This window comes from Drosophila bipectinata, chromosome 3L, assembly GCF_030179905.1.
Source record: "Drosophila bipectinata strain 14024-0381.07 chromosome 3L, DbipHiC1v2, whole genome shotgun sequence".
Taxonomy (NCBI): domain Eukaryota; kingdom Metazoa; phylum Arthropoda; class Insecta; order Diptera; family Drosophilidae; genus Drosophila; species Drosophila bipectinata.
Genome location: NC_091738.1, coordinates 12,333,439 through 12,348,780, shown reverse-complemented (window position 1 = coordinate 12,348,780; position 15,342 = coordinate 12,333,439). Strand labels below are relative to the sequence as shown.

At 43.1% G+C, this 15,342-nt stretch overlaps 6 protein-coding genes across 9 annotated transcripts; 2 read left to right on the top strand and 4 right to left on the bottom strand.

The window, feature by feature from the left end:
* Nucleotides 1-250: 250 nt before the first annotated feature.
* On the bottom strand, nt 251-2,371 carry park (E3 ubiquitin-protein ligase parkin). Of its 2 annotated transcripts, XM_070280522.1 has the most exons (7): nt 2,235-2,371; nt 1,903-2,126; nt 1,605-1,797; nt 1,200-1,545; nt 698-1,142; nt 539-635; nt 251-474 (listed from the first exon to the last, which is right to left on the bottom strand). In XM_070280522.1, the coding sequence occupies exons 1-7, from the start codon at nt 2,257-2,259 to the stop codon at nt 365-367; spliced, it is 1,440 nt and encodes a 479-aa protein (XP_070136623.1). In that variant the 5' UTR covers nt 2,260-2,371; the 3' UTR covers nt 251-364. The 2 variants fall into 2 exon arrangements, with proteins under 2 accessions (XP_070136623.1, XP_017096033.2); XM_017240544.3 differs by lacking the exon at nt 2,235-2,371 and having other exon boundaries at nt 1,903-2,203.
* On the top strand, nt 2,335-3,680 carry Targ3 (Terminal ADP-ribose protein glycohydrolase 3). Its single transcript, XM_017240551.3, has 3 exons — nt 2,335-2,468; nt 2,720-2,894; nt 2,957-3,680. Exons 1-3 carry the CDS (start codon nt 2,347-2,349, stop codon nt 3,107-3,109), a joined length of 450 nt encoding a protein of 149 aa, XP_017096040.2. The 5' UTR covers nt 2,335-2,346; the 3' UTR covers nt 3,110-3,680.
* On the bottom strand, nt 3,044-8,466 carry Targ1 (Terminal ADP-ribose protein glycohydrolase 1). Its single transcript, XM_017240550.3, has 3 exons — nt 8,340-8,466; nt 3,363-3,706; nt 3,044-3,288 (listed from the first exon to the last, which is right to left on the bottom strand). Exons 1-3 carry the CDS (start codon nt 8,374-8,376, stop codon nt 3,133-3,135), a joined length of 537 nt encoding a protein of 178 aa, XP_017096039.2. The 5' UTR covers nt 8,377-8,466; the 3' UTR covers nt 3,044-3,132.
* Targ2 (Terminal ADP-ribose protein glycohydrolase 2) lies at nt 3,872-8,466 on the bottom strand. The gene is made up of 6 exons (XM_043214044.2): nt 8,340-8,466; nt 5,826-5,918; nt 5,430-5,750; nt 4,745-4,903; nt 4,385-4,687; nt 3,872-4,328 (listed from the first exon to the last, which is right to left on the bottom strand). The coding sequence occupies exons 3-6, from the start codon at nt 5,733-5,735 to the stop codon at nt 4,065-4,067; spliced, it is 1,032 nt and encodes a 343-aa protein (XP_043069979.2). The 5' UTR covers nt 5,736-5,750; nt 5,826-5,918; nt 8,340-8,466; the 3' UTR covers nt 3,872-4,064.
* Nucleotides 8,467-8,715: 249 nt separating this feature from the next.
* Nucleotides 8,716-13,414, top strand: LOC108124724 (uncharacterized oxidoreductase YjmC). Of its 3 annotated transcripts, none has more exons than XM_017240545.3 (3): nt 8,716-8,923; nt 11,849-12,795; nt 12,937-13,414. In XM_017240545.3, exons 1-3 carry the CDS (start codon nt 8,716-8,718, stop codon nt 13,096-13,098), a joined length of 1,317 nt encoding a protein of 438 aa, XP_017096034.2. In that variant the 3' UTR covers nt 13,099-13,414. The 3 variants fall into 3 exon arrangements, with proteins under 3 accessions (XP_017096034.2, XP_017096036.2, XP_017096035.2); XM_017240547.3 differs by lacking the exon at nt 8,716-8,923 and adding an exon at nt 11,396-11,481; XM_017240546.3 differs by lacking the exon at nt 8,716-8,923 and adding an exon at nt 11,505-11,655.
* A 7-nt stretch (nt 13,415-13,421) lies between these two features.
* On the bottom strand, nt 13,422-15,272 carry LOC108124722 (dynein regulatory complex subunit 2). The gene is made up of 3 exons (XM_017240543.3): nt 14,984-15,272; nt 14,052-14,927; nt 13,422-14,001 (listed from the first exon to the last, which is right to left on the bottom strand). The coding sequence occupies exons 1-3, from the start codon at nt 15,152-15,154 to the stop codon at nt 13,474-13,476; spliced, it is 1,575 nt and encodes a 524-aa protein (XP_017096032.2). The 5' UTR covers nt 15,155-15,272; the 3' UTR covers nt 13,422-13,473.
* Nucleotides 15,273-15,342: the final 70 nt, after the last annotated feature.

Sequence of the window (15,342 nt, the reverse complement as noted above, 5' to 3'; positions counted from 1 at the left end):
TTGTAGCATTCTTTTTTTTCGCCGTCTTCTCTCCGTGGAAATGCACGTGTTTGTTGCGGTTTTTCGGCATGCCGAGCCAAAGCAGAAAGGAAAGCCCTCAAAATATTTGTGGGCGAGTGTCGGGAAAACGTAAACAAAGCGTGTGCGCACGCAACGATATATTAGAGTGGGGTAGGATGGATATCCTCTTTCGCGTGTTCTGTCGGGGATGTTTCTGCTATTGATTGCATAGACGACAAACAGGGTGCTGCTAGCTGCTTTAACCAGTCTTTCTTTAAGGACATCATACATTTGAAATTTTACAAGTAGTCAACAATAAATGATAAAAATGGGTTAGGAAAAATGCAGGATAGGGTAACGACTCCTATCCGAACCAGTGAGCACCCATGCAGTCGCGTGTCCATTCAGTTTGGCAGACCCAACACCACTCGAAGCCGCAGCCGGCGCGTGTGCAGACCATGTGCATACAGCCTCCTGAAATGGGATATGGGGATGGTATAAGTTACCGATTACGTCTTGGTTCACCCACTCCACTTACCATCTCGCTCTGTGGGCGTTCGACATTTGGGACAGGGTTTGGTGCTGACTTTGATGGTGACATTGCTGGCCTCTTCCCAACGGGCCTCGGCGGCTCTCTAAAAAGTTGATAGATTAGCCAAATAATCACCATAATCATAGCCTCAAGAAAATGACTTACATTCGGGTCGACGGTATACTCGCAAGAGTTCTGCGACCTGGAACCCACACCCTCCGGCAGACACTCCCCAATATGATAGCCCTGCAGGCAATTGCGGCAGAATACGTAGCCACAGCCATTCTGGCAGGTAACCTTTCGGCAATCAGGCTCGACTAGTAGGCCCATTCCACATCCCGGCTGCGGGCATAGAACTCCGCCAGCCTGCAAGACATACTCCTCGGTAGCAAATCGCTGGTACCTATCATATTCCTCGCGGGTCAATAGCTTAAAATGGTGAATCTCCTCGATAAATGAGTGCTCACAGCCAGCCGGGCATGGCAAAGTGTATCCAAAGTCTGGATGTGGCATAAACTGGCGTTCGCTCAGGCGGGACCGGCAGTAATGACGAAAGCAGTCGATGCAGGTAACATGCTGCGAGGCGCACGGGAAGACCAAAACAGTATCGCTGTTGGTTGGAAAATGGAAATATTTGATATTTTAAGATATCGAAGTTAACAATCACCTTATATCTGTGCAGGCAAGACAAGGCACATCTTTGATATTATTCTTGATTAGGTTGAGAGGGGCAGCGAAATCTTTTTCGCCCCCCGAAACATGCTCGGCGCACTTGAAGAAGAACTCTGCGAATGGAGGATCTCCAGCCTCATTGTCGACACAGGCAATCTCCAGGCTCTCGCAGTGACCGGGTATACGGCGTGACTTCAGGACATCGTCCCAGCACTCGGGATCGCGGTGGACAGTAAAGGCACCGCCTTTGCAGAGCGAGCAACGCACTCGGAGCTTGCCATTACATAATTTGTCGCACTGACTGCAATGGACAAAGAAGTGGGCTTTGGCTCGGACTCGTTCTGGAAGATGACAGCACAAATTAGTCTTTTAGAGATTGAATAACTGAAATATTGCTAACCCTCGTCGGTTATGTTCAGCCTTTCCTCGCTTTCCAACTGTAGATCCAGCAGGGTTTCGTTCAGCGGCTTGGAGGGCTCTTCCAGCGGTGCTGGCTCCTCTTCTTCCAATGTGGCTGATTCGATTTTCTGACGTCGCACTGGCGGACGCTGGCGGATGGCGTGCAGGACGCTCTGCTGACCCAAATCGCACTGCTACTGAAAGATCATAAGAGTGAGAATACTGCAGGGGATATTAGAAATGGATGTGACTGTCATGACTGGCGTAATGGTGGGTTATGTGTATCCAATCCATCTTACCTCTATGGTGGTGGCATCACTCAGCTCCTTTCCGGCAAAGATTATCTTGACTTCATCAGGCTGAAGTCCCAGCTGCGGCGCCACAATTTCCTTAACGTTTTTAATGTCCCACTGCGGCTCCAGGTTGACCGAAAGCGTCTTTCCCGTGTTGGTCTTGACGTAAATGCTGAGCGTGTTGGACAGTGTCTTGCCTCCAAATTGCAGAAGCTCGAGCATTTTGCGTACAAAAGAGGCAATAAAATTAAAAATAAAACTCATTTGTTATCAGATGGGATGTAGTGTGACCGTTTACGTAATCAAATGAACAGTGCTTCGAAACGGTAGATACTTACTCATTAACCAACACCAGGCAGCCATTCTCAACGAAAGAGGAAGAATTGCGCTAAATTGAAAAAGCTTGGGTACAAAAAAGTTTTGTTTACTTCATAAAAACTGGTAGAAATTATGACTGGATTTTGTTACAAGGAAATAAATGGCGACTTGTTCAGTGCCCAGAAAGACTATTCGTTGTGTCATTGCGTGGCAGCTGACCTGAGGATGGGAAAAGGAATTGCGGTGAAGTTCCGGTAAGCTTACAAGAAGTTTATTGAATTTTATTGACATAACTCTGTATTTTAATGATTTACATTTCGCCGTGGGTACTTTATCCTTTATCCGAGTCCTTTATTAGATAATCATTAATTTGTCTTAAATTATTAGAGATTGTCTTCTGTTATGGCAACAACAAAGTGAATTCGCAGTTAATCCTCTTGGTTTTTGTTATTCCTTTTTGATTTTACACTTGAAAAAAAATCACTAATAATTAAAACATTTTCAGCAACAAATTCGGCCAGCTTTTAAACCTGCAAAAACAGAATGTACAGCCAGGAGGTGTAGCCATTCTCCAGGACCAACAGCGTTATGTGTACTATCTGGTGACCAAGAAAACCAGTTGGGGTAAGCCCACCTACGAACTCCTCTACAGCTCCTTGTTGGCCATGCGTCAGCATATGGTAAGATTGATCCCAATCCCAAATCCCTCTCAATCAAAATTCTATATCCCACTCTATTATAGATTTCCCACAATGTCCCCAAGCTGGCCATGCCCCGTATAGGCTGCGGTTTGGACGGCCTCAACTGGAGCAAAGTAAAAGAAATGGTGTGCCAAATATTCCAGTCAGATGCAGTGGAAATAGCTGTATATAATTATGTCGCAACCCAAAAGTAAATGTCACAAGTCAAAATATAACATTATTTGCTCTGCGGCGGCACAAAGTTGTAGACCACAATTTCTAGCTCCTCCTGGCCGAACACGTACTCCAGGATGTTGCTAACTTTTTCCCACTCCAAGCCATCGATTCCACAGCCAATTCGAGGGATAGCCAGCTGATGAATTTTATTTTTACGCTGTTTTAATGAAGTTAAATATTGTTAAGTTTTTATATTAATTGGAAGTAAACTCATAATTAATTTATATTTACCATGTGTTCGCGCATTTGCTCCAAAGAAGCCTGCAGGGATTCATAAGTAGGCTTGCCCCAACTCTGTGGCTTGGTGACCAAATAATAGATATATCGCTGGTCATCCTTCAGGACGGCAACCTCTCCACTGCCAGCGTTTTGGGCGCGGAGTTCGTCCACCTTGCCATAGACCTGCTTGAACTTCACAGCAATGCCAGCACCCATGGCCAGGTCAGCTCCCACGCAGTGGGCCAGTGAATGGGTTTTTGGGGCCGAGAAGAGATCCCCTTCTACCTCGCTGAGCTTGTAGCTTGATTGAGATGCCATGCCGACCACAAATCCTCGTCGAAATGCTGCGCGCAGATCTAGAAGATTACGAGAATACATTTTCTGTAACGTTTTTGTTAAGAGTTGAATGATGTCAGGAACGTACTAGATTCTAAAATGTAAGATTACTTAAAAAGAATCACTGGAAACAATACAAATTGAGTAATACATGCAACATGCACCTTAATGAAACACTATTATAATTTCTAAAATTGTTTAAAATGTCTTTTTTGCTTTTATTTTAATAATAATGGATAAAATTGAAGGTTTAAAACATCTTAGAGATAAATTCTTATTGACTATATAAGTATTTGGTGCATTTGGTGCCACAAATCCCAAGCAAACCAGTTCGAGTGCTATACGTAGAATTGCTATATACAGGGGTTATTTTGGAATTCAAAAGGGAGTCTTCTCGCGATGGAGCGACTGTCGAGATGCGGATCTCGATGGAATCTGGATAGTCTTTATGTGCCGGCACGTAGGACAGACGACGTTCAGCTTGTCCTGGGACATTTGTGGAGGTGTATAGAAGAAGGCGATTATGTCAACGTGGTCATCGGCAAACACCAAATCCAAGAGGCTGCGCACTCGCAACCAATCCAGCCGATCAATGCCGCATCCCAGACGGGGAATAGCCAGTTTGGTGACCCCATGCTCCCTCTGGGAATGGAAAGAGTTAGGGGTTATCCAGCTAAGTTAAGGATAAGTCTACTTACCATGTGCTCTCGCATGGCCAGCAAAGCGTAGTACAGGGCGGTGTAGGTGCACTTCTCGTGGCTTCGCTCCTTGGTCACCAAGTTGTAGATGTACCGGCCGTTCTGCTCCAGCACTGCCACGTTGCCGGTGTGCCTGTTCTGACGCTTCAACTCGTCCACTTGGCCGTATTTGCAGCGGAACTGAAGATTAATCCCAGCACACATGGCGAAGTCGGCACTGACCGAGTGCACCAAAGCGTAGTTCTCCGGCGCACTGAACAGATTGCCCCGGGCCTCCGTAATCTGACACTTGGGCGCAGCCAGCTGTGGATTGAATTAGGTTTAGCCAATTGTTCTCGATTGAGATCACGGATGACTCACCTCCTTGGACAAGTCGTCGTGCTCGCAGACGAGTATCTCGATGGGATACTCACTGTTGGCGAATGTTTGTTGCACCAGACGCTTCACTTGCCTCCACTCCAGGCCGTCTTTGCCGCAACAGATCCGGGGCATGGCCACTTTTGTGATCTCGTGGTTGCGCTGTGGAGCAATAAATATTCTTTTTAATTAAAAATGATGGCATTTCATTGAAGAGATAATTGATAAAGCTTCTATAAGATTGAACAAAAAGATGATTTTTGAATTAAAAAGTTATGAAAGCTCTTATAAATATTATAAAGATTTACCCCTTATGATTTCTTTTAAAGTAATCGGATTTTTTTGAATAATAAATATTTAAAAATCATTTTTCTGACCTTTTTAGGACAAAAAACATTTGATTTAACTTAAATAGTTATGACAGCCATTATAAAGATGATTAACTATTCCCCATTATGTCTTCTTCGTTCCAAATTTTTCATAATAATAATTTTACTTTCTCCTATGCTAATTTTGAGGGACAAAACGTATTTCCTGTATATCTTTTACCGAAATCAACTTGAAAGATACTGTATCTCATTGTACAAATAAATTAACTGTAAATTGGTGAAGGCAGTAAACCAGTTCCCCAAGTTCTTTTTGGGGGAAATGTCACTTGCCACTGCTCCAGACCCACTCCATTACTCACCATATGTTCCCGCATACAGATCAGAGCCGCCTGGACGTCATCGTACGTGCTGACATCGTACAGATTGGACTTGGTTACCAAATAGTAAACAAATCTGGAGTTGTGCTCCAAGACGGCACAGTTCCCTCTGGCCACCCTGCGCTGACGCAGTTCATCCACATCCCCATAGATCAGGGCAAACTGCCAGGCCAGCGATCCCCGCAGTGCCATAAACGATGACTCCACGGCATGGGCCAGGGCATGGGTGTTCGGGGCCTGGAATATGTCCACCTTCGACTCCACGATCTTCACGTTCGCGGCAGCCATGGCGCACTGTACCGGCTGCAATTAAAGCGGAAATTATTCAGACTGTCCGTGTGTCTGTCGTTCAATGCCAAAAATGATTTTCGTACTTACGTGCACGCAGCGGTAACTTTCTCGTCGAGGTCAGTGGAACTCGCGATAAAAACTTTTTCGGCTTCGGAATGACTCTGGCTTTGGCTTTTCGAACTGCACAGAAACCAGAATGAAAACAAAGCAATTAGCGCTCGTTTCGTTTGGGGGGGATTCTGAACTGTTAGCGGCTAGTTGGGAGCTTGTTTGTTTATTTTTTTTTTATTTTTGGTTATTTCCCACTCCCAGTTGTTAATGAATCGACTGCCTCGGCCGGCGGTCTGCAGCGGAATGCGCATCGCACGACGCCAAAAGCCGGGGCGAAAGCCCAGCAAGAATCTTCAATCGGCGCGGCGGTGACAACATTTCGCCCAGAGGCGCCGCCGCGGGGGTGCTTCGAAAAATGATCAATGTCTACACGCAAAGAAATCAACAATTTATGGTTGATTGATGTCTACAGAAGCATGAAATGATTTATAAGTGATTTATAGAATTTTAAACCAAAGTTAGAGCTCGATTTATTGTCCGGGAAGTCGGTTTAAAAATGGAAATTACAAAGTTTTTTTTATTTTGAGAAAAAGTTTTTATAAGCAATATTTTTATGAACTTTAAACCGTATTTTTAAGTTTATTTCACCAGATAAGTATCTTTAAGATTTACTTCATATAATTATAATAATATACCATAATATTTCAAGCTTTAATATTCGTATAACTATAATAGTTTCCTTAGAATTATAGAAAATTCCATTTTTCCATTTACATTGTCGAATCCAATTTCATTTTATACAACAAAATATTGAATATATACTTGAGGTATAAGCTAAGCTTGTTCGATACTGACAGTTTTATAGTTTTTTTGGGCCATATATTTATTCAATCATAAAAAAAAGACAAAATAACCTGAGATAACGACAACTAAGTATAAAAGTACAAAGTTTTGTATGTTTTCTTTAATTAAAAGTACAACCAAATACTAGATTGTGTTAGAAAAATATATATCATTAGAAAACTAGTTGAGTAAAAGCTTAAAAAAAAGTAAAAAAACAGCTCCCTTTTTAGAAATTTGGTAAATATTTTTGTCCATGTATTAGCCACTACCACCATGCATGACGATCCATTGAGTCAGCAGCCAGCCCGTAATGATGATGATGATGCTAGTGTGATGATGATGACATACATGTGCTAGTAAGTGTTAGCTGATATCGGTTTGTTTGTTTGTTTTTAGCAACAGGTTGGTTGGTTGGACTTGGCATCGCCCAAAATCACCAAAGTGGCACTGTTGTAACTCCCAATTAAGAACTTGTGCACAGGTATTTTGATAGCGCTCCGCCGATAGCGATATATAGCCAGGCAGTCTATAGATTAGTGACGACGTATTGGATCAGATTGGAAAACAAAACACCTGTGCGTGGGCCCCTGTCAAAGGTAATCGGTTGTCCATGTGCTAATAGGGGCAGTCAACCTAGACTAGCCAGGTTATACTTTGCATGTATAATTATAAATATGACTTAAATTATTCGTCAATTGAGAGGCAGGTGAAATGAATGTACACACACGTACAAAAACCAGCAGTGCATACAAATAACCATATTAAGTGGCTAGTATATTTAAAACAAACAAAACAGGCAGCAATATAAGCTTAGATTATGGATGGGATAATAAAACAAAAGCCTCGAAAAAACAAAAGGGGTTTCGGAGTATTATTTTCCCCTACTATGAAATTTGTTTAAATCTGAATAATAACTTTCCATTAGAACTCAAAAACGTTAAAAATAACTGTGGCATAGGATTCAGTTTCGAAATTCAAAGATTGAATTCCACATAGTTATTAATTAGTTATTTTATTTATAAAATACCAATTGTAAATTTATTCAGAGGTATTTTTATTTTTCATTTTTACTTCCACCTCAATGAATAAATGCGAATTTTATATATAAATTGTTATTTTATCGAATACCATCAACAAAAACAGCAAAGGGCTTTTTAGGGCTCAAAATTACAGCGCGCCAAAACAACGTGGTCACTTTGTAACACTACATGTGGGCGTTAGCCAATACTATTGATTTGTAGCTTTTTTTGCAAAAACAAAAATAAAAACAATCATGGGGAAACACAATTGTTTATGCTTTTAAAAACTTTTAACTTTTTTTTGACTCATTTTTACACTTTTATCAACTTTTTTATGGGTTTAGAAAACATAAAAAAAATTGTGCCCGCTTTTTATTTGGGCTTTTTTTGTACGCATGTCGCGCGGCAGCTTTGAATCAATTTGTTATATTTAAATCTCGCTTTTCATTCGCGGGGCACCTTGTGGAGGAAAAAAGGAAAAGCGATAGCCAGCACAGTTCATGGCAGTTCAGATTGTCACTCCGACGGATCCGGATCGAGGAGCATTATTTCAGCTCTGGCTGCTGATTTCTGATTGGAATTTTGCGTGCAAATTGGCACCTTTGCTGTGTTTGTTGTTGTTGTATTAGTTGTTGTGCAAATTACATAAGTAGCGTGCTGTTTATTTGTTAGCATTGGAATACATTACGTAGTAGTGGAGTAGTTTTTGTTAAAATCGTTAACATTCGGTTGTATCTTCTGGGCAATTAATCCGCGCGCGAGTAAATCTCCCAAGTAGAGCCAAGTAGAATACGTTGTGAGTCACTCGAATAACTAAATGAGAATAACTAAAAATTGCAGGCCAAAGCAAAGCTCACGTCAGCTGTTTTACGTTTACCGCCCCCTTTGCTCCTCTGTGTAGTAGTCGTAGTAGTGTTGCCTTTTTAGTTAAAAGTTGTTGTTGTAGTTATCTCAGTCTCTCCAACGTCTCCTCTCTGCCGCCTCTATATCTCTCTCTCTCAATCGGTTCTGTTTTGGTTACCATTTTTGTGGCTTTGTTTTCGCCTTATTTGCCATTTGCCGCCATGACTTCGATGACATTGCTGCCACGATCGGTTTGTGTTACCGCCCACGCCCACGCCCGAGCGTCCAACTGGCGGCGGTCCATTCCAGCGCTTCAAAGGCGCCATCAGCAATTGCACACTAGTGGGCGGCTGCCTGCACTTTTAGCCACAACAATAACAACAACAGCAACAGCAGCGAGGGCGCCAAATTCGCATGCAAATGGAAGCGGTAAGTTCAAAACTTTAATTATGCAAATTGCGCGTGCAATTGTTGATTTATGATGCTGTGCGTTTGGACTACAATCGACGAAAAGAAAACAATAAATGTTGAATCTATTTATCATTTGAAATGTTTATATTAAGAATAAAATAACTTTTTTGTTCGGCAACGGGTCGTATGAGTAATATGCAGGCGGCCATTTTGAGGTCAAGCTGCATTTTTTAAAGAATAGGGTCACACTTGAGTGTGACATATTCGTCAGCTTGACAACCCGGAAATTTTAAAATTTCGTCTGTTATCGCTTGCCTCTCTATCACTATTGCTCTCTCTCTATTTATTTCTGGTTTTTGGCAACATATTTCTTATAATGACTCCCACTTGTCTGTGCTAACGAATTTCTATACTCGTTTATAATTAAAACACAGTCCCAAAAAATATGTTTTCAAGCGAACAAGTGGCAGTTGTATAAAAAAAGGGGGACTGACTTTTAATGGGCCATGAAAATAAAACAATAAAAGGAATCGGAATGGAACTGGGCATTGGAGGCGTCACCGGGTCTGCCATACAGGTGGCACTAATCACCTTTTGATTACCTCGTTTTCAATTCATAAAATATGTACTCCTTTAATTTGTTGCGAAATAAAAAAACCGATTTGTATAACTGGTTTTGTTTCAATTGCCGTCCAATCAATTTAACACCCGCTGGCAAAGTGCGGGGATCGATCATTTTTTCGCTATTACTCAAAAAAGGTGTTAATTATCGTAGCGAATCGGTCATAAAGAATGTTTACCCAAGCCCCACAGTTGTTGATTATTACTTAATGTACCCATGTTTACTCCAGATTGATTGTGGCTAGACCTCTGAGTACTTGGAGTGAATTTTGGTGCAAAGCTGATAAGATAAGGGGGCGGATAGATGGGTGGAGAGGTTCTCGTAGAGCAGGGGAAATATTTAATAATTAACATCTCTGGGCGGTGGTTATTTTTATTTCTTCACTGAAAATATAATCTAAGTCGTGTCTGAGATGTTTAAGATAGTTGTTTGGTTAAATTAGTAGTTTAATTAAGCTTGGTTTTAATATTAATTTATTATTTAATGTTAGGGAAATGTTAAGGATGTTTCCCAATTGATGATCTAATCATTAGATTCTAATTTTCCATAAAATGTGTGCCTAATTGATATGTTATATGCCATATATGTACATACCCCTACTTCCATGTGGGCCTGAACTGTAGACGGAAAAGCCGATAAGATAAGACTGGCAGAACCATAAAATTAATCCAACGGGGTGTTGCCGGAGGGCTCTTATGTATTTGCCCATTTGTCAGACTCGCTTTCGTTGTGGAAGGTCAACATGATAATACAAATAGTTCGGATGGAGGAAAACAAACACACCCACCGCCCACACACCCCCACTATTTCAAATGGAATGCCCTAGAACGTCAATTCCCTTTAATTTAGAAATTTTAATTTAAAAGTACGACTATCATTTCCACGAGTGAAGTTCAAGGTCATTACCGGGCAGGCACAAGCAAACATTTGAAACCCACACACGCACCGCGTCAAAATAACTTGAAATACTCAAGCACAAATAATAAATAGACAGCGAGGCATATAGTAGGCATCATAATATAGACTTGCGAGCCCCCTATAATACAAAAAACAAGAAAGCAAAGCTAACTTCGGGCGGAGCCGAAGTTGATATACCCTTGCAGCTAAAACCGGATATATATTGCAAACATCGGATATAGTTGGCCAATCCTTATGATTACATCATAATAAAACCAATCAATTACAATAAAAAATCGAAAAAAAGTCCCAAGCTTCTATCTTCAAAAATACAAAAGTTGATATTTCTACCAAATACCATTTCCGATCGTTCAGTTATATGGCAGCTATAGGATATAGTCGGCCGATCCTAATGAAATTTTGTAGGTCGGATTAACTGACCAAAAATAGAATGTGTACCAAGTTCTAGCTTTCTATCTTCAAAAACACGAAAGTTGGGTCATTTCCGATCGTTCAGTTATATGGCAGCTATAAGATATAGTCGGCCGATCCATATGAAATTTGGCATGTCATATTATTTTGCCAAAAATAGCTCTCATGTCAATTTTTAGCCCTCTAACTCTAAAAACACCAAAGTTATACCATTTCCGATCTATCAGTTATATGGCAGCTATAGGATATAGTCGGCCGATCCGGGCCGTTCCGACTTATATACTGCGTGCAAAGGAAAGAAGGGTGTGTGCAAAGTTTCAAGTCGATAGCTTTAAAACTGAGAGACTAGTTTGCGTAGAAACAGACAGACGGACAGACGGACAGACGGACAGACGGACATGCTCATATCAACTCAGGAGGTGATCCTGATCAAGAATATATATACTTTATAGGGTCGGAGATGTCTCCTTCACTGCGTTGCACACTTTTGGACAAAATTATAATACCCTCTGCAAGGGTATAAAAACATCTATGTATATATAGGGAACTCGTTACACGCGCTAGAAAATTTGAAAGATGTGTGGATTGTATATCTGTATGGCCTGCTTTTATTTACCACCTCCAGGTAGACGAATCTACTCAAAACCTGACCAAACATAATGCTGATAAGCAACATAATCAAGAAATTCGGGTTTGCAAAAAAAAAATAATATAAATAATGGAAATGAAAAGAAACAACAAAGAACCCTGCTGTTTCTAAGCGTTTCTAGGGTTCGACGGCGGTATCTTCTATGTATAGGTGAGAGATTGCCAGAACAATTAGACGTCGCCTAGAGGGTCTCAGTCCATTTGTATATTTATTTTTTGGACTCGTTTCCAGTCGCGTATACGCCGCGTATCCGAACGCACACGTCGCTCTTCCTATTAGATTTCTTTCCAAGTTTATAAAAGAAAAAAAAAAGTTAAAAAAAAAAACCCTCCCTATTTTATAGTGTTCTATCTGATCCGCCGAAATATGTCTGTTGCTCCGAAACTGGTGGCCGTCGCCGAGTCGCGTCGCTTTATGATCGACTGCTTCAAGGCAGTGAAGGTGCCCCAGGCCAATGCCGAGGCCCAGGCGGACCTTCTGGTGGGCGCCGACTACCGAGGACACTTCAGCCACGGCATGAACCGCCTGGAGATGTACATCAATGATCTGGCCATCCATGCCACTGACGGAGCCGTGCAGCCAAAGATCCTAAAGGAGACTCCGGCCACCGCCTGGGTGGATGGCCAGAATGGTCTGGGAGCCGTGGTTGGCAACTTCTGCATGGATCTGGCCATCAAGAAGGCCAAGACCGTGGGTGTGGGCTGGGTGTGCGCCAAGGGATCGAACCACTATGGCATTGCCAGCTGGTATCCCCTGAGAGCCATGCAGCAGGGACTCGTCGGCGTTTCCATGACCAACACCTCGCCGCTGATGGCGCCCACGCGTGGCAAGGAGGCTGCTTTGGGAACTAATCCCCTCTCTTTGGGCGCCAATGCCACCAACGACGATCACTTCCTGCTCGACATGGCCACCACGGCGGTGGCTGTGGGCAAGATCGAGATCCAGCGGAGGAAGGGAGCCAAGCTTCCTGATGGCTGGGCCCAGGACCCCGAGGGCAACAATACCAATGACGCAGAGCTGGGCTTCTCGACCGGATGTCTCTATCCTTTGGGCGGCGCGGAGCTAACCTCAGGCTATAAGGGCTACGGCCTGGGTGCCATGGTGGACGTACTTTCCGGCGTGATGTCTGGTGCCAACTATTCCACGAAGGTGCGCAAGTGGACCCACGCTGGAGCTGACACGGCTGCCGATCTCGGTCAGGTCTTCATCGCCGTGGATCCCAATTGCTTCGCTCCCGGATTCGAGGAGCGTATGACTGACTTTAATGGACGTCTAAGGAATACTACTCCGGTAAGAACTAGACTATTAACTACTAGACTAACTATACATATATCCCTAACTGCCTTTCCTATCTGTATGATAGATCGTTTTTGAATAGGTGGTCATGATCAACAATTAATGAAATATTTTTTTTATTATTTTAAATTACAGACTGATCCCAACAACCCAGTTATTCTGGCTGGTGACAAGGAGACCCAAGGCATGAAGTCCGTGGACAAAGCCGGTGGTATCCAATATCTGGAGAATCAGATTAAAACCTGCACCATGTTGGCGGAGAAACTGAAGATTAAGCCCCTGCAGTTTATCGATTAAAGGATACTTGATTAGGAATTGAGGAACGGGAGCCAAGCTCCTTTATTGCCATATATTTTGCATTCGTGGACCAAAGCACTTAGTTCTTTCTCACTGCGAAGAAACACACTTTATTATATTTTTACATATCCGACTAAAGGACTTTCAAAAAATAAGTTTACTTTTAGCCAGATGCGTAAATTCAATTTACAAGCCTTTGTATAAATTGTAATTATTTTGATATACAATTTCCTATTTCAGTAGATTTTAAATATTTAGCTAAAACTATGATATTCAACAAGCAATTGTTTAAAATAAATCAAATACTTTAATAGAATTTTTGTTATATTTCTTTAAACTTTCAAACAAGAACTGATATTATATTTCTAAGCCCACTTATTGGTCATCAAGTACAGACTTCAAAGTGGCTTCAGCCTCCCACTTGAATTCCTTGTGAGCTATTGGCGATCTAAGGACCTTCTTGGCGCGGTAGTCCTGGCACTTGCTCTGAAACACATAAGGTGGCATTGGCTGACCAGCGCAGGTCACCACAGTGACGGCTGTTCGCAGCTCTTCGGGATCTTCGGTAACACTCATGGACTTGATAAAGTTAATGAGACGATCGTTATCCTCAGTTAATCGCTTCTTTTCCTCCAGCATCAGTAAGTTCTGAGCTTCAGCCATCGCCTGCCGGCGCCAAAAGTTTCGAAGATTCCTATTTAGCTCCACTAGCTCCTCCTCGGTCATGTCTACGTGGTCTTTGAGGTTCAGAGTCTGAATCTTGAACTCATCACTTACAGCCACATCTGTTTCATCAAAGACCTCACCTCCCAGGATCACCTTTTCCGATTCGGTTTGCAGTTTCCGGCAGGTGATCGACAAGGCCAACAGTAGCTCTCCACTTTTCACATTTTTCTCCATTTGCTGGGGAAGGTTTCTCTAATAATTTCCTACCCTTATACCTAAACTCTTACCTTGGTCAGTTCGTAGCACTCTCCTGTAAGGATGCGTAGCTTTTCGTGGGTGATATGGCGATCCATCTCCTGGTTCATCTCAATCTTCTTGCGCACATTGGTGAAGTACTGGAACTCCAATCGAAGATCGTTGAGGGTGGAGTTGTTTTCCGCCTCCATACGGAGAATTTCGCGCTGCAGGTCGGCCTGCATGTTGATGTACTTTGTCTCCTCGGCATTCAGTTTTCGAGACTCCTCCATGAAGGCCTCCTGCCTTTCGGTCAGCCAACGGATCTTCTCGTACTTGTGGGCATCCAGCTCCGTGCTCCTCAGGGACTCTACGAAATCGTTCAGCTGCTGCTGCATCTCAGACATCCGGCGGACGATCTGGTCCCGGATTTTGAATCTATTCTCTATCTCCGTGTTTACGCGGTCGTCGCGCTGCTCTAGATAGATGGTGTAGTCCTCCTTGATCTGGTCCCTAGTGGTTATGTTGGTGGCGTGTATGATGTTCTCGGCGTTGATGTGCATGGCGTCCAGCTCCTCGGTTCGACGACGCACCTCTTCGTAGTAGTCCCGGAGCATTTCGTCGGCCTGCTGGGCGTACACGTTCCTCACCCCCTCCAGCATCACGTGGAAGCAGTCACGGATGTGGTCGAGCAGCTCCACTGTTTTGCTGTAGCAGCGGACGTGCTGGTCCTGCGTCTGGGTCATGTCCTCCAGGAGCATCTGGATGTGGTCGTTCTTGCCGGCGATAATCCGCTCGGAACGTTCGCCCCAAGCTACGATCTCATCCTGAAGCTCCTGGATCTTGATCTCACGACACATCTCATGCCACTCCTCGGTGCCGCGCTGCTCCATGCGCTTCCCCAGCTCCAGTTCCCGCATCAGGGCATCCTGAAAGGATATGCTTGGAGGAAATGGTTGGAGGATGGTATTTCTGGCTTACTCACCCGCATGATCAGCCGCTTATCGGCCATGGCAGCTTGTATTTTGGCCTCCTTCTTGAGCGCCTTCTTCTCCGCCTTGGTCAGCTTTGGTGGCTTCTTGTCCTCCTCTGGCTCCTCCTCCACCAGATAGTTTTCCGAAATCCGGGTAATGCGTGCCAAGACATCGTCTGCCATTTTTGCTTTTAAAACCGCGAATTATTCAAAAATCTTTAATACAAGATTTAGTTAGGGAGTTTTTCAGGTTAGCCGCTTGAATTTGAATTGTGTATGACTGTACTTTGAGTGAAAGTTAAGGCAAAGCTTTTCGGGCTAGCTTTCTTTGAGTGTATTCCAACACTGAAAGAGCGCCAAAAAATTCGAAA

Excerpts from the sequence above, each read along its gene's own strand:
- Targ2 (XM_043214044.2), bottom strand. The coding sequence starts at position 5,735 with ATGGCTGCCGCGAACGTGAAGATCGTGGAGTCGAAGGTGGACATATTC. Across the intron at positions 4,904-5,429 it reads TCTGTATGCGGGAACATATG|CGCAACCACGAGATCACAAA; the intron begins GTGAGTAATGGA and ends ATTGCTCCACAG. Across the intron at positions 4,329-4,384 it reads TGGCCATGCGAGAGCACATG|AGGGAGCATGGGGTCACCAA; the intron begins GTAAGTAGACTT and ends TTCCATTCCCAG.
- LOC108124722 (XM_017240543.3), bottom strand. The coding sequence starts at position 15,154 with ATGGCAGACGATGTCTTGGCACGCATTACCCGGATTTCGGAAAACTAT. Across the intron at positions 14,928-14,983 it reads ATAAGCGGCTGATCATGCGG|GATGCCCTGATGCGGGAACT; the intron begins GTGAGTAAGCCA and ends ATATCCTTTCAG. Across the intron at positions 14,002-14,051 it reads AGTGCTACGAACTGACCAAG|CAAATGGAGAAAAATGTGAA; the intron begins GTAAGAGTTTAG and ends AACCTTCCCCAG.
- Targ3 (XM_017240551.3), top strand. The coding sequence starts at position 2,347 with ATGACTGGATTTTGTTACAAGGAAATAAATGGCGACTTGTTCAGTGCC. Across the intron at positions 2,469-2,719 it reads GGAATTGCGGTGAAGTTCCG|CAACAAATTCGGCCAGCTTT; the intron begins GTAAGCTTACAA and ends AAACATTTTCAG. Across the intron at positions 2,895-2,956 it reads TGGCCATGCGTCAGCATATG|ATTTCCCACAATGTCCCCAA; the intron begins GTAAGATTGATC and ends ACTCTATTATAG.
- park (XM_017240544.3), bottom strand. The coding sequence starts at position 2,160 with ATGAGTTTTATTTTTAATTTTATTGCCTCTTTTGTACGCAAAATGCTC. Across the intron at positions 1,546-1,604 it reads GCTGAACATAACCGACGAGG|AACGAGTCCGAGCCAAAGCC; the intron begins GTTAGCAATATT and ends GTCATCTTCCAG. Across the intron at positions 636-697 it reads AGTATACCGTCGACCCGAAT|AGAGCCGCCGAGGCCCGTTG; the intron begins GTAAGTCATTTT and ends TCAACTTTTTAG.
- Targ1 (XM_017240550.3), bottom strand. The coding sequence starts at position 8,376 with ATGTTAACGATTTTAACAAAAACTACTCCACTACTAC. Across the intron at positions 3,707-8,339 it reads AAAAACTACTCCACTACTAC|ATCTGCGCGCAGCATTTCGA; the intron begins GTAATGTATTCC and ends GTAATCTTCTAG. Across the intron at positions 3,289-3,362 it reads AGCAAATGCGCGAACACATG|CGTAAAAATAAAATTCATCA; the intron begins GTAAATATAAAT and ends TCATTAAAACAG.
- LOC108124724 (XM_017240545.3), top strand. The coding sequence starts at position 8,716 with ATGACTTCGATGACATTGCTGCCACGATCGGTTTGTGTTACCGCCCAC. Across the intron at positions 8,924-11,848 it reads TTCGCATGCAAATGGAAGCG|TGTTCTATCTGATCCGCCGA; the intron begins GTAAGTTCAAAA and ends CCTATTTTATAG. Across the intron at positions 12,796-12,936 it reads GTCTAAGGAATACTACTCCG|ACTGATCCCAACAACCCAGT; the intron begins GTAAGAACTAGA and ends TTTAAATTACAG.